This window comes from Mixophyes fleayi, chromosome 2 (genome assembly GCF_038048845.1).
Source record: "Mixophyes fleayi isolate aMixFle1 chromosome 2, aMixFle1.hap1, whole genome shotgun sequence".
Lineage (NCBI taxonomy): Eukaryota > Metazoa > Chordata > Amphibia > Anura > Limnodynastidae > Mixophyes > Mixophyes fleayi.
The window spans coordinates 376,855,485-376,877,985 of record NC_134403.1 but is presented as its reverse complement, the minus strand read 5'-3'; the positions used below and the strand labels follow the sequence as shown (position 1 = coordinate 376,877,985).

At 43.7% G+C, this 22,501-nt stretch overlaps 1 protein-coding gene across 8 annotated transcripts in view; it reads right to left on the bottom strand.

Annotated features, from left to right (window-relative positions):
- HSF2BP (heat shock transcription factor 2 binding protein) overlaps positions 1 to 22,448 on the bottom strand; it is a 27,014-nt gene extending 4,566 nt beyond the window's left edge. For 2 of the 8 annotated variants that reach the window (XM_075197552.1, XM_075197560.1), the window contains exons 1-6: positions 19,613 to 19,914; positions 18,568 to 18,667; positions 18,309 to 18,492; positions 17,989 to 18,071; positions 16,951 to 17,100; positions 15,653 to 15,788 (exon numbers count right to left, since the gene is read on the bottom strand). In XM_075197552.1, the coding sequence (XP_075053653.1) occupies positions 15,653 to 15,788; positions 16,951 to 17,100; positions 17,989 to 18,071; positions 18,309 to 18,462 (523 nt within the window). In that variant the 5' untranslated portion in view covers positions 18,463 to 18,492; positions 18,568 to 18,667; positions 19,613 to 19,914. Of the gene's footprint in view, positions 1 to 15,652; positions 15,789 to 16,950; positions 17,101 to 17,988; positions 18,072 to 18,308; positions 18,493 to 18,567; positions 18,691 to 19,612; positions 19,915 to 22,304 lie in introns of those variants that run through there. The other 6 variants (XM_075197554.1, XM_075197553.1, XM_075197555.1 and 3 more) reach the window with 6 other exon arrangements.
- Positions 22,449 to 22,501: the final 53 nt, after the last annotated feature.

The window sequence follows — 22,501 nt, the reverse complement described above, 5'->3', positions numbered from 1 at the left end:
GTTCCAATAGAACAGACAGAAAGGATCTTATCTCCTGTCCCGTTTACCAGGTACTGAAACTTGTAGTCTGTTGTAACATACCCCAAGTCATGACCCACAAGAAGAGCTCAGAAGGTCACTAAGCACAAAGTAGGGAGGCTAAGAACCGAGCTAAACTGTGCCAGGTAAATTCATTATAGTTTAGTCAGGAGCAATAACTAAACAGCAGGGAAACTCTTGTCGAGAAAGGTACTACTGAAATGACTAAGCTTCAACAGATTGCTCCAATGATGTCATCGATGGCCTCAATAATGTTTTAGGCTCCAAGTTCCTGGATGCAAGAAGGTGAATGAGCAGAACCATCTGGACATGTATGCATAATCTGCTACAAAGAATCATGTGAAGAAGCCTGATAACACAAGAGTAAATAGCAAAATGATGGGAAGGTTGCAGGTACGCAGCATAACTGTGAGGATCCACCACAATACCAGCTACAGACAACACACAGATGGCAGTGCACCATCAACACTGACAAATGCAACATGTGAGGATATGCCGCAATACGATCTACAGTAGACACATTGCAGTGGACCATCAATACACATTCTTTTTCACTTACTGCACTCAGCACCTTGCTAAAGGCCAAGTCAATTAGGACTAAGAGACCTCAGCTGTATGCAGCCTTTATATGGCCCTTACTCCTACCACTCTTTGCACAAGCAAAGTTGGAAATTTGCTTCTCTACTGTTGCTTCAAAGAGTTTTGTTTTTATTTGCCTTTTGACTTCGGTTTCATCCCTCACAATTCTACGTTTCCAATCCATCGACTTCAACTTTGTTCTTCACGAACTAAACTGTCAGGACTAAGCAGCTTGGCCGGTTGTGGTGTGTCTCTGATAGCTATCCCTGTGAAGTGGTTCTCTCCTCGAAGCAACCAACGCTGTGACAAAAAAAAATCTTTTACATGTTTTATAATTAATTTCAGACATAACTAAGGCCAAAGAGGGAAGTATTATAGGGAAAACAGAAAATTGGAACTTTATACGTGGATGTCCCGAAAGTGGTAGAAGGATGGACTTTGAAGTGATATTTTTACGGTTTCCACTCATTGAATTTCCAAATGAACATGCAATACCACAAAAGTAGATGAAGACTGATTATACATAGGCAGTTAATTAAGAACAGAAAGTGGGTAATCTTTGTAGGTATTTGATAAAAGGAAGCTAGAGGGGCTGTGATAGCAATTTTCATCAGCTCAGGGGTCAACAAAGGCAGACACTAGAAAGGGATTTTGAAAATGGAAAGAAGCATCAAGAGCATGATCTAAAATAGGATTTTTATACTTGAGTAAAATCAGTTTAGTCCATTTGGGGACACTAGGGACATTGGGGTCTTGAGCAGTGACAGGGGGATCTGGAACTTTACATCTTCAGTTAACTAAGCCCTAGCTCCTCCCTCTCTATACCCCACTTTCTTTTTAGCCTCAGTCTATGTTTAACCAGCCCACAGAAAGAGGGGATAGAGATTAAAAAACAGGAGTCCCCCAATGGACTGAGAGAAATGGAATTTATGTAAATATAAAAATCCTATTTTCTCTATCCTCCTTTGAGGGACACTGGGGACATTTTGGGGACATCCCAAAGTTGCATCATGGGTAGGAATGCTCAGAAGAAACAGCACTAAGACCAAGACGTAGTCAGGGCAGGAATGACAAGCTCTTGATTTAAGTGAAACTAGACAACACTTTAAGGAGGAATGAAGGCTTGGTCGGAAAAATTGCCCTATCCTCATGAAAAACAGGAAGAGGAGACTTGCAAGACAAAGTTGCAAGCTCTGAAACTCTTCTTGCAGTAGAGATGGCCACAAGAAAGACAGTCTAGCATGACAGAAATTTGAAATCCACTATATGTATTCAAGGGTTCAAAAGACGGATGCTGTATAGCATTCAATACCAAATTTAAATCCCATGGTGCTACTGAAGGAACATATGGAGGTTGCACATGGAGCACACCGTAAATGAAGGTTTGCTCATCAGGCATCACAGCGAGTTTTCTATGAAAGAAGACCGAAAGAGCCGACACCTGACCCTTAAGAGAACTAAGGCGCAAACCTGCATCTAGTCCATCCTGCAAGGTCATAAGCAACCTGGACAATCGAAAAGAAGAGGTAGGATACCCCTTCTTTTCACATCAAGCAATATATGTTCTCCAGACTCTATGGTAAAGTTTGGCTGAACCCAGTTTACGAGCCCGAAGCATGGTTTGCACCACAGACACACGAAAAAAGCCTTAGCTCGCCAGAACATGGATTCACCAGCCACGGAGCTAAAGCCAGACGTTCCAAACCTAGATGACAAAAGGGTCCTTGAGTTAATAGGTTTGGGCGCAGCGGCAGACGCCCTGACCGACCTCCTGTCATGGACAGCAAGTCAGTATACCAGGCCCACCAAGGCCAATTTGGCACCACTAGAAGGACTGGAACACTGTCTCGCTTTACCTTTTTAACACATGTGGAAGAATAGCTACAGATGGGAAAAGGTACACTAAGCAGTACCGCCAAGAAACAGACATGGCGTCTACTGAGACAGCCAAAGGATCCCTTGCCTGGAAGCAGTAGAGGTGGAACTTATGGTTCAACCGAGACGCCTTCATGTCAACGTCCTTTAGACCCCACCTGTCCACCAACTGGCGAAATACGTCTGGATGGAGGGGCTATTCGCCCAGATGCAGTGTGTCTGCTTAGATAATCGGCTTCCCAATTTTCCACCCACAAAATAAAGATGGCCATGACCACCGGAATGTGAGCTTCGACCCACTGATAGATCTTGTGCGTCTCTCACAAGGCTAAGGTGCTGCCCAGGTGATTGAGGTATGCCACCACCGTGGCATTCTCCGACTGAATCTTCACCGCCCTTCCCTGCAGCAAATGTTGTGCGCTTATTAAAGCACGGAACACTGCCCGCAGTTCCAAAACTTTGAGTGGAAGATTGGATTCCTTCAGAGTCTATAGACCCTGAAAGCAAGCATGAAAACAGACGGCCCCCCAATCCGGAAGGCTAGCATCCGTTGTGATCAAGGTCAAATCCCAGATCGGGAAAGGAGGACCCCTGCAGATTTTGTTTCTGCAACCACCAAAGAAGCGACTGACGCACATGTGGAGACAGATTCAGATGTGATTTGTTCCATTTCGACAGAAGTCCCAACTAGAACTCCCATGCACAAAACTGAGCAAACTGGACCGCCTCAAAAGTTATTATTATTATTATTATTATTATTATTATTAATATTTATTTATAAGGCGCCACAAGGCATCCGCAGCGCCGTACAGAGACAAACAAAATCACAATACAATGGGAGACAGCACAGTACAGTAAACACAGCAACTCAGTACGCTCAATGCACAGCTAGAGAGGGCGGGGAAGGGGGAGGGAGGATCCGCAAATGACGGGGCCCAAGAAGGAGGGCGCGGAAGACAGGGAGACCCCCAGGGGGGAGGAGGGAGCGAGAGTGGACGTGGGGTGGAGGACCCTCGAGGAGGAGGGCTAAGTAGCTGGAGAGCAGAGTTAGAAGTGGTGGAAACAGGAGGAGAGATGGCCCTGCTCAGAGGAGCGTACAATCTAAGGGGAGGGGTGGACAGACAGAGAGACGCAGGGGAGAGAGGGAGAGTAGGGGGACAGAGGCAGAAGATAAGGTAGGAAGTTAAGTGGGAGACAGAAAGGCTTTAAGAAAAAGGTGGGTTTTTAGGGCCCGTTTGAAGCTGGACAGATTAGGGGAAGTTCTGATGGAGGGAGGGAGCTTGTTCCAGTGGAGGGGGGCAGCGCGGGCGAAGTCTTGGATACGCGCGTGGGAGGAGGTTATAAGGGGGGAAGAGAGGCAACGGTCAGAGGCAGAACGGAGAGGGCGGGATAGAGCATGAATAGAGAGGAGGGTGGAGATGTAGGGCGCAGTGGAGTTGGCGAGGGCCTTGTAGGCGAGTGTGAGGAGCTTAAAGAGGATTCTGAAGGGGAATGGGAGCCAGTGAAGGGCTAGGTAGAGGGGGGAGACAAAAGAGGAGCGGCGAGAGAGGAAAATAAGCCTAGCTGCAGCGTTAAGGACGGATCGAAGGGGATCGAGATGAGAGTGGGGGAGGCCAGTGAGGAGGAGGTTGCAGTAGTCCAGGCGGGAGATGATCAGAGAGTAGATAAGGCATTTGGTGGCATCTTGGGAGAGGAAGGGCCGGATGCGAGCGATGTTGCGCAGCTGGAAGCGGCAGGATTTAGCAAGAGAGAGGATGTGGGGGCCAAAGGAGAGAGAGGAGTCGAGGATGACACCAAGGCAGCGAAGTTGGGGGACAGGGGAGATAGAGGTGTTGTCGACAGTGATGGAGAGGTCAGAAGGGGATGGGGTATGAGAGGGAGGAAAAACTATGAGCTCAGTTTTGGCAAGGTTAAGTTTGAGGAATCGAGAGGACATCCAGGAGGAGATGGCAGAGAGGCAAGCGGACACCCTAGAGAGGAGGGAGGGAGAGAGATCAGGAGAGGAGAGGTATAGTTGAGTGTCGTCAGCGTAAAGGTGGTAGCTGAAGCCGAAGGAGCTGATGAGTTCACCCAGGGAGGAGGTGTATAGAGAGAAGAGTAAGGGTCCCAGAACAGAGCCCTGAGGGACCCCGACTGGAAGGGTGGATGGGGGGGAGAGAGACCCAGAGGTGGTGACAGAGAAGGAAAAGTTGATCCCATCTTGCCCAGAACTCTCATGCCGAAATGCACAGAGGTCTGTTTTGCCGCCAACAGAGATCTCACCATCTTCTGCAAGGCCAGAATATTGTTCGGATGTAAGAACACCCATTGTTGTCGGGTGTTGAATAAAAAAACCCCCAAAAAAGATCATCCGCTGAGATGAGATCTACTTGGACTTTTGAAGTTGAGAATCCAACTGTGGGATTCTAGAGACGGGATCACTACTTGCATATTAGACTGAAGTACCTTCGGAGATGTGCCTTCAAGAGAAGATTGTCCAGGTAAGGGATGATTATAATCCCCTTGGACCTCAACAGAGCAAACATGACCGCCATGATCTTGGTGAATACCAGCTGGGCCATGGCCAGACTAAAGGGAAGAGCCTGAAATTGGAAGTGCTCTGACTAAACAACAAACCTGAGGAGGGATTGATGACCCTTCCAGATGGGAACATACAGATAGGCATCCTTGATGTCTAGAGTCATCATTAACTTCCCCTGTTGCATGCTGTGAATCACTGACCGCAAAGACTTCATCTTGCACCCTGACCTGAGTGTTCAATGATTTCAGATTCAGAATGGGTTTGAAAGAGTGGTCTGATTTTGGCAAAAGAAAAGGTTGGAATAAAATCCCAAAACTTTTTGTGAATCCAGCACTGGAATAACTACTCCCGAATAAATTAGGGATTGAATCGCCTCTCACAGAGCCAGTCGCTTTAGAGAACATGCGGGAAGCCCTGTAGTAAAGAACCACAGGGGAGGATGACTGAGCAGATCGATTTTGTACCCCCGTCCATAACTCCCCATACCCAGACATCCTTGGCAGACTGAAACCACCAATCCCTGAATAAGAGAAAACGGGCCACTACCACTGGCGACCGCGGAAGGGCAAAATACCCAACACACAGACTGCTTGTTTCCAGGCTTAGCTGCCTAGTGTAGGCATCAGACCAGGTCTGATGCCTACACTACAGATGACCCCAGGAGGCGGACGACTGACCTCTGGAGAATTAGCCCAGGGAATATTGACCGCAAGACCTGCCTGAAGATTGAAAGGACCGGAACCTGGACATCCTTTGTTTGTGAGCATAACAGGAAGAAAAGTGCTCTTTCCTCCCGTTGCTTGACTGATAATGGAGTCAAGATGAGGGCCAAACAAAATACCCCCAGTAGAGGGAATTGACTCAAGTGCCATTTTAGACTCAACATCAGCACCCCAGGACTTAAGCCAGAGTGTCCGAGTCAAAACCACAGAGAGACATATATATGCCACCATCAGTCCCGCGCCCAGGGCTGCCTCCCCTGAAAAATCCATAGCCCTCTGAATTTGCTCCACCAAAGGAAGTCTCCCTGTCAACAAACCTTCAGACAGCTGTCTTGATCAGCGTTCTACAGCTTTGTTGATCCACGCCGACGCCAAGGCTTCAACCTTACATTCTGTACCTTCCTTAAGAGTGGCTGCGTTGGGAAAAAGGGATAGTAGTCACTTTGGCCAACCTTGCAACTGGAGGCATGTGGAGGCACCTCCCATTTTGCAAGAACCTCAGGAGAAAAAAGATAACAGGACTGCAGCCAACGAGACACCTGGACCAATAGGCAAGAAGCAGTAAAAGACAAAGATTGCTTTATCTTCCGTGCAAAAAGAGAAGGCTCCGCAGCAACAGGGACAGCCGCCTCAGGAATGCCAAGTAACTGACACAAAGCCCGTATTAATTCCTCCACACTCTGCTGATCAGAATGAACCTTTTCCACCACAGAAGGAGTGACCATGTCAGAATCCATCGCTAAGTCACTCTCCTCCTGGGAAGAACAGTCAGAACCCGACTCATTTTCCTGCTGGAGTGCCATCACCCGCTTGTGCTTATGTGAGGAGGATGGTGTAGCAGATTGTAACACCTGCTCAAAAGAGGAGGAGACTGAAACCTGACTGTTCGGACAGTAACATTACAGGTGGCACAGGTGAATTTCAACATAGAAGTTACCCCAGCCTTAACCCGCATGGATTTTCCCCTATCTGACATGTTAACAGATGGGAAAAAAACACACAGATAAAATAGTGAAATATTCAGTGAAAAACAGAAAGTATAAGACATCCTCACCCAGCACTGTGCTGGGTGAGGGTACACTTACCTGCTGCCATACCTCCTCACACAGTGGAGGACAGGCACAGTTTGTGGCGACTGTGCCCGGCTCCTAGGATTGCTAAAACAAGGTTGGGAGACAGGGGCTGGCATTGGATGCACCTCCATGGTACCTCCAAGGGGAGATAAGGGATTCAAAGTTTGGGCTTTGATGTGACTTATCTACACAGCACCTCCTAAAGATTTTTCCACCTCTTCGCACATCGTTTTGCAGTGTTTAGTGTGTGTGCTGCGTAAATTATATCCACAGTGTAATACTAATGCTGTTTGTACAATGAAGAAGCCCTTATAATGTCAGTATATTGTCTCCAGAGAATTCCTCCTACTAGGAGGGGCTTCAACAAGGATCTAACAGTAGCTGCTATTTCCAGGTTACATTAGATCTATTAGTGGTAAGAGTCATTAATGAGCTTCTGGTGATTATTAAAGGTCTCCGCTGATGTCATGATGGCCTACTCAGGAATTAGCAAAATAATATATTAATGTGGGACTGATGCCTCCCAAAGATATTAGTAACTTGTAAAGTACCGGGGTGTAAGTAAACCAGGGTTTAAAGGATGCTGAGATCCACTGAGAGTTCTGGGGTAAGTCCCACAGCTGGATTGTTTATCTCATGATAAGATCATCCTGTCACATACTGTTATGTTTTATGGCCCGACCCAAATGCAGTGCCCACAGTATTGTGCTTCCTCCAAGAAAAGATTCATCAAAAAAATACTTTCCACAATCCAAACTTGAGAAGATGTCTGGACATATTTGTAACTAGTGAAACCAGTTACATGACATGTGTCAACCAAAGATACCAGCCATATATATGGATGATACAGAATCATTAATGTATCATCCCAAGGACTTCAGATAAACAATTTGTTTTCACTATGCCTATGCGGGGAAAAATCATATTCAGTTTATTGGATGTAATATTATATATCTATTATGTCCCAGAAGAAAAATAACTTGATTACAGAATCCCAACCGTAATTACTTTGGTAAAACAGATTAGCATTCAATATAATATAAGGAAAGCGCTCATCAAAAATGCAGCTCCTATTATAAAAATGGTAATATAATATAGTAAAAAGGGCGCAGATGAAAAAAACAAAAAACTGACAGACAACAGTAAATGTTTATAGCTCGTTTGTGTGGAGATAGGGACCGAGGCACAGATCCGGAAATATCGATAGGGAGAAAAATAATAATCTTACACTAGAAATCCCTATTATGATATAAACGTCCTCAGCATTCAGAAGTCGCTTTTCCTTACAGTCCGGATATAATTCAACTAAAGCGCCAAGAGTGGGTTCCTTGTCACTGACCTGCCGGTGTACTGCACCAGACAGCATCAGAGTAAATTCCCGTGCTGGCTTGTAGCTCGTGTTGCCGCGTCTGATATGCGGAATTGAACCACTGACCCGCAGAGGAACAGTGGCTGATGTGGTTCAAAATAGTTCAAAGTAGTTCAGCCAACGCGTTTCATCCGAAATATGGACTTTTTCAAGGATATGTTAGACAGAAGCAGAAGGGCTGTTATAGGTCTTTCTTCCTCCTGATTGGATAAATTCTTTATGAAGAAAAATAACATAAAAATATCATAAAAATAGATAAAAATATGTAAAAAAAAATGTTAAAAAATTAAAAACATAAGGAAACTGACTGAAATAAAAACAGTATACAGATAAAGGGGGGGGGGGGGAATTATATACTTACAAATGAGCCTAAATCAAAACCGCTGTTCAAATCATGTGGCATAAGGGTTTTCATCATATATATCCATTTGGTTTCCAGACGTGAAATATTTTCTAGATAATTGCCACCTCTCCAGAATTTTTTAACATGTTGTATACCTAAAAATTTGAGTTGTTTGGGATTACATTGTGAATTATTAATAAAATAATTAGAAACACTGTGAGTTTTGAGTCCTCTTTTAATGTTATAAAAATGTTCCGCTATTCTTATTTTCAGGGTACTGTCACGTACCAGTAGGGTTAAAACCGGATCCTAGTAGTTCAGCCGGGATTGGCGTTACTCTCGCTAGGGGCGCGGAGTCTAACAAGTGAAAGGTGTTCACCAGTGATTCCCGCAAGGGAATATGGGCTTTTGCGGCTTCCACTTGCAGGTCGCGGTCCCCTAAGGAAGTTCCCAGTGAACCACAATAGAGCGTAGAATCAATTAGGAATAAACTTGCCACTTGATATTGATGATGCCAGTAATGTTCAGCGACGTTGCCACTTGGGAGTGGAAATAGCAGGAAGGTACTGCAACGTAGATATTCGGAAGTTGGTTTGCAGAAGTGGAATATAGTTGCCACTTGGGGGTGCTGAACGGAGCTTCGGTAGCGTAGCCACCTAGAGGTGGTGTTCCCGGAGGGATAGCGGCTTGGAAACACGGAGAGGAGCAAAAACACGGGAGCTGTATCCAATACTAGAGTCAGGGACTGACTGAAAGAACCAGCATTGAGTTCTGTTCATAGCGGTTAGATATAGTGCAGTTCCTATTAGGCAGCCAATAGAGGGCAGTGAGAGCACAGAAAAGGGCTAGACAGCTCTGCGTATGCGCAGAACACTGAGCGCCGAACGGAAGAAAGGAACAGACAGCGCTGGACGGTGGCAGCGGCGTGGAACCAGGTGAGTTTTGCTTAACAGGAGGGATCCTGGTGGAGGAGGCCTCCGGAATCAGCGGGGACAAGCGCCGGCTCCCGGGGAGACAGCGGGAGTCCGGCGTGTGACAGGTACGTTGCGTTCTGCCTATATATTGGAGGCCACAGGTGCACTCCAACATGTAAATAACTCCTTCGGTGTTGCAGCTAATGGCTTGTTTAATATAGGTTTTCCCATAAAACCTAGAGTTAAAATGGGTAATAGCTTGAGTTTGAATTGCATTACAACTTTTACATGCCTTGCAGTTCAAACAATAATGAAATCCATGTGACCTTTCTATTAGATTCTGTCATAGTAAATGGAATGAAGCTTCTTGTAAGTATGTTCTGCAGATTCTTAGCTTTCTTATAGATAAATTTCAGTTTGTCAGACAGAAAACCCTTTGCATCTTCATCAAATTTTAAAATATGCCAATATTTTTGGATAATGTTTCCTACTGCTCTGGTGTTAATATTGAATTGAGTTATAAAAGAAACTTCCGGGACAGTTGTTTCACCGACTTTTATGTTCTTATTATACGTGAGAATATTTGTTCTTTCTAATTGTCTCACCTTCTCCATAGCTGAATTTACTGATTTCTCATCATAGTTCCTTTCTAGAAACTTTAGTCTCAGTTCACTTTGTTTCAAAAATATCTTAATTAGTCAAATTTCTTCTTAATCTCTTAAATTCTCCTGTTGGTATATTGCGTATCCAGCTTTTATGGTGATTACTAAAGGCTAACAGATAGTTGTTAGTGTCAACTTCCTTTGTGTAATTTTTAGTCTTGATAGAGTTGTCCTCAATATAGATGTTCAAATCCCAAAAATTTACTTGATGGGTACTAACTTCAGCTAGAAATTCCATATTAAGTGTATTACTATTGATATATTTAAGGAATTGCTGGAGGACTTCATGACTTCCATGCCACACAAAGAATATATCATCTATATACCTCCACCATTGTATTAAATTTTGAGCGAAGGGATTGTTGGTCCATATAAAATCGTCCTCCCATTTGGCTACAAACAAATTGGCGTAGATTGGGGCAAAGTGAGTCCCCATAGCCATACCTGAAATTTGATTGTAAAATTTATCATTATACCAAAAATAATTGTGTTGAAGTATATATTCAATGGCACTCATGATGAAATTAATTTGCTCATTCTTCAAATCCGTGTTATTACATAAGTACGAGTGCGAACAGCCGTCCGCATGGCGGATACAGGTGTAAAGAGATTTTACATCACATGTACCCAGAATGTAAGTATCTTTCCATTCCATATTGCTCAGGATCTGAAGAATAGATGTAGTATCTTGTAAAAAAACTTCTTGAGAAACCAATCTCTGTAAATAAAAGTCCACGTACCCAGAAAGGTTTGATGTGATGGAGTTAATTCCGGATATAATCGGTCGGCCTGGAGGATTATTTATATCTTTGTGGATCTTCGGAAGGTGATAAATCACCGGAATTTTTGGATTTTCAATGTGAAGGTAATCAAATTCTTTTTTTTGAAAGAATGCCAATGTTTAAACCTTCTTCCAATCAATCATACAATTCATTCTGATAATGGATTGTCGGATCTTTAGGTAATTGTTGATAAGTACCTGTGTCCGCTAATTGTCGTTCCAGTTCCTCCGTATATTTTCCTTTGTCCATGATGAGAATTCCCCCTCCCTTAACGGCCGGTTTAATGATGATGTCCTTATCCTCCTTCAGTTGTTTTACAGCTAATAGTTCTTCTTAAGACATATTGTGTTTCATTTTCATTTTTTTCGGGAGATTCTCTAGGTTCTTTTCCACTAATCGTTGAAAAGTTTCAATTGATGAGCCTTTTGTAAAATTCGGATAAAAATTACTTTTTGGTCTAAAGTTGGTATGTTCATAGTGGTCAGTATTATATACCTTCCTTGAGAAAGTCCATATTTCGGATGAAACGCGTTGGTTGAACTACTTTGAACTATTTTTAACCACTCTGGATCTCTCTCCCCCTCGTCCTCCCTTCCAGTCGGGGTCCCTCAGGGCTCTGTCCTGGGACCCTTACTCTTCTCTCTATACACCTCTTCCCTGGGTGAACTCATCAGCTCCTATGGCCTCAACTACCACCTCTACGCTGACGACACTCAACTTTACCTCTCCTCTCCTGATCTCTCTCCCTCCCTCCTCTCTAGGGTGTCCGCCTGCCTCTCTGTCATCTCCTCCTGGATGTCCTCTCGATTCCTCAAACTTAACCTCGCCAAAACAGAACTCATAGTCTTTCCTCCCTCGCACACCTCGCCCCCTTCTGTCCTCGCTATCACTGTCGACAACACCTCTATCTCCCCTGTCCCCCAACTTCGCTGCCTCAGTGTCATCCATGACTCCTCTCTCTCCTTCGGCCCCCACATTCTCTCTCTCGCGAAATCCTGCTTGAATCCTCTTCAAGCTTCTCTCTCTTACATACAAGGCCCTCGCCAACTCCACTGCACCCTACATCTCCACCATCCTCTCTATTCATGCTCCATCCCGCCCTCTCCGATCAGCCAATGACCGTTGCCTCTCTTCCCCCCTGATCACCTCCTCCCATGCGCGTATCCAAGACTTCGCCCGCGCTTCCCCCCTCCACTGGAACAAGCTCCCTCCCTCTATTAGAACCTGCCCTAATCTGTCCAGTTTCGAACGGGCTCTAAAAACCCACCTTTTTCTTAAAGCCTTCCAGTCTCCCACTTAACTTCCTACCTGATCTTCTGCCTCTTCCCCTTCATTCCCTTTCCCTTATCCTCCTTCTCTCCCTCCCTCGTGTCTCTCTGTCTGTCTACCCCACCCCTTAGATTGTACGCTCCTTTGAGCAGGGTCATCTCTCCTCCTGTCTTCACCACTTTTAACTCTGCTCTCCAGCTACCTTGCCCTCCTCCTCTAGGACCTTCTTCTCCCCGTTCCCTCTTGCTCCCTCTTCTCCACTCTGGGGGTTTCCCTGTCATCCGTGCCCTCCCTCTTGGGCTCCGCCGTATGCGGGACCTTCCCCTCTCCCCTCCCCCGCCCCTCTAGCTGTGCTTTGAGCTGAGTTACTGTGCATTTTGTTTACTGTATTGTGCTGTCTCACCTTTGTATTGTAATTTTGTTTGTCCCTGTACGGCGCTACGTGATACCTAGTGGCGCCCTATAAATAAAAATTAATAATAATAATATCAGCCACTGTTCCTCTGCGGGTCAGTGGTTCACTTCCACGTATCAGACGCGACAACACGAGCTACAAGCCAGCACGGGAATTTACTCTGATGCTATCTGGCGCAGTGACAAGGATCCCACTCTTGGCGCTTTAGCTGAATTATATCCGGACTGTAAGGAAAAGCGACTTCTGAATGCTGAGGACGTTTATATCATAATAGGGATTTCTAGGATAAGATTATTCTTTTTCTCCCTATCAATATTTCCGGATCTGTGCATCGGTCCCTATCTCCACACAAACGAGCTATAAGCTTTTACTGTTGTCTGTCAGTGTTTTGTTTTTTTCATCTGTGACCTTTTTACTATATTATAAAACAGATTAGCAGACATACGCATACACACAAGGGTGAGCTAGAGAGACTGTTTAAATGTTCTAAAATTATGTTAGAAATTGGTCAGTTCTCCCTTTTTACTTACTCTTTTTACTTATGAATTGTCCTAGACTTCCTCAGAGGGCAGAATTATGTGAGTGTTCTATGACCATTTCTGTTATTATTGCTGTCTTATGCCAATCTGTTATAATATTTTATTAAATAGGCATTGTAACTTCTTTTGTAATATTAAATTCTACTTAAGAACATTCTGTTTTTGTGTTCTTAAATAATTCACATATCAAATAGGCTTGGTTCTTACATTTATGCAGGGAATTGGTTGGTTTACAGTATCTCCGATTTCTTTAGGTTTTTGGCTGTATTTTGGCATGATTGAAGCGTTACTAAGAGTGTCACACATCGCACATGCTTAGGTGAAACTTGCTGTGACAGGTGGATATGTGAACAAATAAAAATACACTCCTGTTTCTGTCCCTATAGCTCCATTTTTATTAATAGGACAGATATTTCTGCACTTAGCAGAATTAGACAAATACATTTCAAGGAAATTTTCTTGGATTGAAGTATGTAAAAGTAAACTTGTAATTAATTATGGAAGTCAATATTTTCAGATTTTTCAATATGCTACAAAAAAAACTATTATGTCAAGACAAAACAATATAAAATTTACTTGGGTGAGCTAAAAAGAAAAAGACACCTCAGCACAAGATTTCTGCGCTACAGACTCTCTCTTGATGGCTGCACTGTTGCACTATTGACATGTAGGCAGGGCTAACCTAGTATTATGAAAGGGAGGAGCCTTACCAGAGATAGAGCTGCGAGTTTCTGTTGCAGGAAGGATGAATGTAGCAATTTCCTCTGACACTATATTCTGGATCTCTTACCTCAGCAACGAAGCACCTTGATCCACGTCTCCCTGCTTTTGGTGGGCGCATGCCGTACCACAGTCACAGGCGTTGGGACAGTCTGGTGCTTTGCAGCTGGACGAGAGCGAACCCCTTAGTCTGCAGTCAGCTCACACTCACATTGTTTCTGCAAGCTACTGTCTGTTATTAGAAACCCCCTCTGGATCCTCCCTGTGGGTGATTCCCCCAACCCAGAGATATGTCAACAAAAATGAGAGAGGTTGTGGGTAGCAGCACTACTGATTCCAGCATGCCCTTAAAACACACAATCAATGTAGTTATTCTAAACATTACAGAGGGTTAAATAACACAAAGTTCTTCAATCTTACACATTTAATGAGAAACATCACAGCTGGTCCAAGTTATATACCAGGGTAACATCTTGAGGAACATAGGGGTACCTGGTGTTTGAGAACCATGACAGATTCTTAGTTCTTGATGCCAGTGGCTGGGATCCCTTGTTTTGTCACAGCTATGTTATGACTAAACCCACTTGGACAAGCGTTATATCATACACTAACTACTAAACATTCTGAGGAAGTCTTCAGTTTACTCTCAGACTTATCCCAAACTGCAATCACAACTCAATTTAAACAGTAAATAGGTACTGTAAACCAAACAATACCCTGTATAAATTTAGCGTTATAAAAATTCTTTAAGAACACAAAGACAGAATGTTATAAAAATGGAGTTTAATATGACAAAAAGTCCCGATGCTTATTGTATATAAATTTATCTATTTATCCGCTATGATAAATAAACTAAAATACAGAAATATAAATACCAAACAGTTTTCTTAAAATAACACAGGAAGAAAAACAGAGACAGAAAACTTACATTCACTTCCATTTCATGTAATCTGCTGCCTGGGGGCAGAAAGGCTAGAAAGTGGATAGTTTCTCAGTAGCAGACTGACCCATAAAAACTTACCATTTCTAAAATGATTTCCTTACTTTTAAACATTATCTTCTTTACCCAAACCACCCTCTTTTGAGACCTCATGGCCAGAGGTTTGCTGATATGCAAATCAGTTTTATCTGTTCCACTTCTAGTAACAAGTTCTATAACAAGGCTATCTCTCTGTTGGAACATAGCAGAAATATAATATTATGCCCACTAAACAAGTCATGGTTTTCCACACCTATGCATAGGAAACATGAATATCTTATATAGATTTCTTGGGAGGATACATTATCTCTGTCGCTGTGGATTACTACTGCCATATTGTACAGTAATAAGGACTCTGCTGGCATTCTGTACACTATGTATTCTTTTATCTTCATGATTGCTTTGTCTTTATTACGTACTACATTCATGGTGTATTGAAATATAGCATGTTGCTGTTTTATTGCTCACTAATACATATGCATTGTTAGATTGTTGTCCAGTTTCTCTCTTTTTTGCATTATAGTTTTAGACAGTTTAGTTTGGTTATTTCAAGTTCAGAGGGTGGGACCCCCTCCTCTTCCACTTCACCTTTTTTTGGCAGGCAATGCAGATTTCCTTATAAGAAGCGCGGATACTCAACACCATTCCTTTTATATTACAATAATAGGGACCGTTTCTCCAGTGTATTTCCAATAAGGAGTTGCAGGATTTCTCCTTGCACTACGATGAGCAGTCATTGCTGTTATCAGGCCGGACGCTGAATATATTTTGTTATGTCCATTTAGTGTTTCCTCACTGAGCTCACAGATCCTCCTATAATGCTCTATTTCCCAGAATGCCCCTTTACTTACTAGTTATAGTACCAGCCAGACCAAGAACAAAGCGACTTTCTTCAGTGTCATCATCCTGCGGCTGTTCCCCAGCCAGAGATTCCACAAAGCTGACGACCGTATGAGAGGCCAAGTTGAAGAATTCAGGAGCCTTATCCTGGGAGATAAAGGAATTAATGCACAAACCGCTCTGGCCCTGAAACACGTTCAGTATGTACAGACTTTATGATACTGCGTCTCCATTCAATAACTTTTTGCTGTTTTTCTACACACTGCATAAATGCTTCTATTTATCCGCTATGAACTGACTCTAATTCCTCTTGTATTGGACATAACAGACAGAAAGGGTCAATTTTGCTAACTAAAGCTCCTGCCTAACTTGTTTCCTTAGATACTCTCCAGCAGAGGGTATCTAACGTTCCCTTGCAGGATAAGAGGGAAATTATAAGGAATCGTCTGCATGCACCCCGCCACCACCTCTGCAATTCCCCAACAACGGGCAGATGACGCATATGATTCACTTCCACTGGCGTCTCTGTTATCTATTATCTATGACATATCTTGTTTCTGTGCTCTGTGATCGGCTTGTTGTCCTACTGTTTACAATAAATAACTTCCTTAATCTTTTCCCTTTTCCAGACACATTTTACAGGCTCATTAAACAGACTGACGGTCACAAAACAGAACTTGGCAGTTGCTCTACTGCCCATATATGTGTAGAAATACAGTAATATCAACCTCTGTAGGTAACATAATAAACAGCAAATAGATTCCTGGCAAAGATCATGGGTTTGCAGGGAATTGAATTGGGAAAAGCTGGGGCGATCCTTGCTAAGTATGGAACATGTGTTCTGGTGCGCCCAGTTTTGTGGAATGTAATGATGCTCCTACATGCTTATAGTTCCACGAGTTGCACATGTGAAGACATGTGCAATGTTAAATCTAGTGTATACATACGTCCGAAGCAAAGATGTAACAATCATCTTCTCCAACTCCCGGCTTTATGTAGGTGCAAAATGTATGTCTCATAAAAGTCCATGAAACTCAAAGTAAGACGTATCTCAAAGGAGCCTTTGTGTCTGCACGCAATCAGTGTATTGTGCACGTTAATGCCCATGACCGCCTCTGCTAATCGCAATATATGGATGTAAGAGGTGCGACGTCCAATGGCCTAGCCAGAAAGGGGCTCTCAGACTACATGCTGGTATTCCTAGTATCGATAGTCCAGCACTGGTATTAGGATGGCAGAAGTGACAGCTGCTGTGCCCAGGACACTACCACCCCTCCCCCTGTGCCCCCCCCAGTCTGTCATTACTCACCATTCCCAGAATACTGTTAACAATTCCCTCATTAGTAGAGAGACCCCAGAGTAACGAGCAGAGTGCAGACCCCATATGTGTACAGTACTCGGCCTGCTGGACAGATTGCTCCTGGAGAGAGGTCACCTGAACAAGAAGAGCCTGGTTCTCCTACAAATATGAAACAGCAATCTATAAATTACTACGATCATCCATCGGACAACAGCGCCCATCATAACGTATCCATTCTCCCACATAACGCTGCACTCAGTGTCACTCCAACTGCTCCCCAATATAACGCTGCACTCAGTGTCACTCCAACTGCTCCCCATGTAATGCTGCATTCAGTGTCACTCCAACTGCTCCCCATGTAACTCAGAACTCAGTGTCACTCCAACTGCTCCCCATGTAATGCTGCACTCAGTGTCACGCCAACTGCTCCCCAATATAACACTGCACTCAGTGTCAATCCAACTGGTCCCCATGTAACGCTGCACTCAGTGTAACTCCAACTGATCCCCATGTAACGCTGCACTCAGTGTAACTCCAACTGCTCCCCATGTAAAGCTGCATTCAGTGTCACTCCAACTGCTCCCCAATATAACGCTGCACTCAGTGTCACTCCAACTGCTCCCCATGTAAAGCTGCATTCAGTGTCACTCCAACTGGTCCCCATGTAACGCTGCACTCAGTGTAACTCCAACTGCTCCCCAATATAACGCTGCACTCAGTGTAACTCCAACTGCTCCCCAATATAACGCTGCACTCAGTGTCACTCCAACCGCTCCCCATGTAAAGCTGCATTCAGTGTCACTCCAACTGCTCGCCATGTAACACAGAACTCAGTGTCACTCCAACTGATCCCCAATATAACACTGCACTCAGTGTCACTCCAACTGGTCCCCATGTAACGCTGCACTCAGTGTCACTCCAACTGACAGGCTGAATAGAAGGAGAGAGCTGTGGAGGGGACTGTTGAGCTGAATAGAAGAAGGCTGCGGGATGGGGGGGGGGACTGACAGGATACATAGGATGTGCTGAATCACAATATATACTCACTTCATTTGCCCGCAGATATTCCCCCTGAGACACTTCTAAGCGAGCACTGACATGTGCACAGTCCAGCTCCTTTGTTTCCAATGCTGGGGCAAAAAACATTAAGCGGCAAGTGATAAACAGAACATGATGGGCAACTAAATACAATGACACACAGGGCTGACTGTCTAAAGCAGTTCTGTCACCAATGAATATCTACAGCCCAGGTGTCATTGGGTTATTAGTAGAAGCACGGGAGCAGCATTATGGATGAAATGAGACATGTTGGAAGGCCTGACAATGTGGATATAACAGTTGACCACGTTATACAGACGCTGACTCACCAATCTCAGCGGCTTCCAGTCTCTGCACGCTCTCCACCAGCTCCTGATTCAGGATCTGCGGCAGAAAGTCTCTCATCTGCATTACTTCAGTGGTCAGGCGCTCTAAATCCTTCCTCTTCACCAAGACAAACTCTGTGTCCGTGGAACTAGACATTGTGGACAGGAGCCAATCACAGAGCTGCGCCTATAGGTGGACTGCAGTTAGTTATCTATATGGAGTCACTGCTTAGATCATTCCTATAAATCCTGACTTTGTTACCTGGTGTCTAATCTTGGTTTGACCCCTCTGAAAACCAGCCGCGGTTACAGGTAGACAGGTTCTGATGGAGGAGCCCCAACTCACATATAGCAACGAGAAACTAGTAAAAAGGAAGAAGAGAAACTGCAGGAAGAAAACAGTGAGTGACCGGAAGACGTCACCCACAACCTCAGCCGTAACTTAACATCTTAGCCCCTGGGGCGAGAAAGAAAAATGCCGCCTTCCAAGCCCTCAATTTTAACCAAATGAACCGAAAATATTCATAAACTGCCCTCGCTTCAGTGCTGTGCACGGGGCGGTCGCCCGTATCGCACAGCCCTAAATGGGAGATCCCAGGGAGGGGGAGAGCGCTGTAAGTAAAGCAGATGTGACCCCATCTGCGTATACCCAGCAGGTGGTGGACGGGCTGAAAGAACCCACATAGAGAAACCCAGTCAATGTAGATACACGAGCACTGCATCCCAAGAGTGGAGTTTAGGGGCTGAATTACCAGAGGGCAGAGAAAACACCCGTTATAGGGGCGATACACAGTACAAAATCATCCTTAATGCCAGAGAAAGGAGTCTATGGAGACACGTTAGTAGAATTAGGGCATTAGGAGTGTGAGGTAATGGCCGGGAGAAAGAGGCCTTCCAGGAGAGAGACAATGGCGTATTACTAGAGATCAAAGGGCTCAGACTAAATAAATAGTGTTTTATTAAGTATATAACACAGGGTCCAACGTGAGTATTCTCCAATGTTTTCTCTATTATTTTACGGTCCTTAACAAACATAGAAATAAAACTATATCTAAAATAATTTGTCTCCTTAACATTTTTTGCATGTTTCACTAATTATGTAGTGTGACCAATACATTATTGGAAACTGTAACGTTGAAGATGTGACTTAATGGAAACAAATTTTAATGTACATAGTAATGGAAATATCTTTATAATGTATGGAGCACTTACACAATCATTACTGTAGAAGTATAAATAAACAATAATAATATACTTCTTATTTTGTCCGCATGGTCTAGTGTGTCAGAACAAAGATTATGATTTACCTGGTTACAATGACGATTTTACGGATTTCTACCTCATATTGTTATGTTTTACTGTGAGATCTGCTCATCTCTTATGTTAATGAGCTGACCTATTCCTATGGCAGCTCCCATGCGTTTTGCTTGAGAACCTTTGGAAGAGAAATGCGTGGACGGGTTGATAAATGTTCTGTGAGATTTATACTGGATCACACGTATGTGCATATCTTACATGTGCTATTTGTTTTTAAGAAAACCATTTATTCTATTGGGAGTTTCTGTCTCTCCTGCTCGGCTGTAAGACGGGGACATACATGGAATTATTATCCCTCACACACAGGGGACGTCACATACATGGAATTATTATCCCTCACACTCAGAGGATGTCACATACATGTAATTATTATCCCTCACACAGAGGACGTCACATACATGTAATTATTATCCCTCACACAGAGGACGTCACATACATGTAACTATTATTCCTCACACACAGGGGACGTCACATACATGTAATTATTATCCCTCACTCAGAGGACGTCACATACATGTAATTATTATCCCTCACACAGAGGACGTCACATACATGTAATTATTATCCCTCACACAGAGGACGTCACATACATGTAACTATTATTCCTCACACACAGGGGACGTCACATACATGGAATTATTATCCCTCACACTCAGAGGACGTCACATACATGTAATTATTATCCCTCACACACAGAGGACGTCACATACATGTAATTATTATCCCTCACACACAGGGGACGTCACATACATGTAATTATTATCCCTCGCACAGGGGACGTCACATACATGTAATTAACATCCCTCACACAGAGGACATCACATACATGTAATTATTATCCCTCACACAGGGGACGTCACATACATGTAATTATTATCCCTCACACAGGGGACGTCACATACATGTAATTATTATCCCTCACACAGGGGACGTCACATACATGTAATTATTATCCCTCACACACGGGACGTCACATACATGTAATTATTATCCCTCACACACAGGGGACGTCACATACATGTAATTATTATCCCTCGCACACAGGGGACGTCACATACATGTAATTAATATCCCTCACACACAGAGGACATCACATACATGTAATTATTATCCCTCACACAGGGGACGTCACATACATGTAATTATTATCCCTCACACAGGGGACGTCACATACATGTAATTATTATCCCTCACACAGGGGACGTCACATACATGTAATTATTATCCCTCACACACAGTGGACATCACATACATGTAATTATTATCCCTCACACACAGGGGACGTCACATACATGTAATTATTATCCCTCACACACAGGGGACGTCACATACATGTAATTATTATCCCTCACACTCAGAGGATGTCACATACATGTAATTATTATCCCTCACACTCAGAGGACGTCACATACATGTAATTATTATCCCTCACACACAGGGGACGTCACATACATGTAATTATTATCCCTCGCACACAGGGGACGTCACATACATGTAATTATTATCCCTCACACACAGAGGACGTCACATACATGTAATTATTATCCCTCACACACAGGGGACGTCACATACATGTAATTATTATCCCTCACACACAGAGGACGTCACATACATGTAATTATTATCCCTCACACACAGGGGACGTCACATACATGTAATTATTATCCCTCACACACAGAGGACGTCACATACATGTAATTATTATCCCTCACACACAGGGGATGTCACATACATGTAATTATTTTCCCTCGCACACAGGGGACGTCACATACATGTAATTAATATCCCTCACACACAGAGGACATCACATACATGTAATTATTATCCCTCACACAGGGGACGTCACATACATGTAATTATTATCCCTCACACAGGGGACGTCAAATACATGTAATTATTATCCCTCACACACAGGGGACGTCACATACATGTAATTATTATCCCTCACACACAGGGGACGTCACATACATGTAATTATTATCCCTCGCACTCAGAGGATGTCACATACATGTAATTATTATCCCTCACACACAGGGGACGTCACATACATGTAATTATTATCCCTCACACACAGGGGACGTCACATACATGTAATTATTATCCCTCACACTCAGAGGACGTCACATACATGTAATTATTATCCCTCACACTCAGAGGATGTCACATACATGTAATTATTATCCCTCACACACAGGGGACGTCACATACATGTAATTATTTTCCCTCGCACACAGGGGACGTCACATACATGTAATTAATATCCCTCACACAGGGGACGTCACATACATGTAATTATTATCCCTCACACACAGAGGACGTCACATACATGTAATTATTATCCCTCACACACAGGGGACGTCACATACATGTAATTATTATCCCTCACACAGAGGATGTCACACACATGTAATTATTATCCCTCACACACAGGGGACGTCACATACATGTAATTATTATCCCTCACACTCAGAGGACGTCACATACATGTAATTATTATCCCTCACACTCAGAGGATGTCACATACATGGAATTATTATTCCTCACACACAGGGGACGTCACATACATGTAATTATTATCCCTCACACAGGGGACGTCACATACATGTAATTATTATCCCTCACACACAGAGGACGTCACATACATGTAATTATTATCCCTCACACTCAGAGGATGTCACATACATGTAATTATTATCCCTCACACCTAGGGGACATACATGTGCTGAGTCTCCTGGGTGACACGCTTTGAATATTGTGTCCTCGGTGTTTGGCCGGCTCCGCCATGTTTCCGAAGATCAGTTCCATAGAGCAGCGTTAAATGTCTCCGGTAAAATGGCTCCTGTGATGGGGACAGCAGCGGAACTGGGCTGCTGGATAGT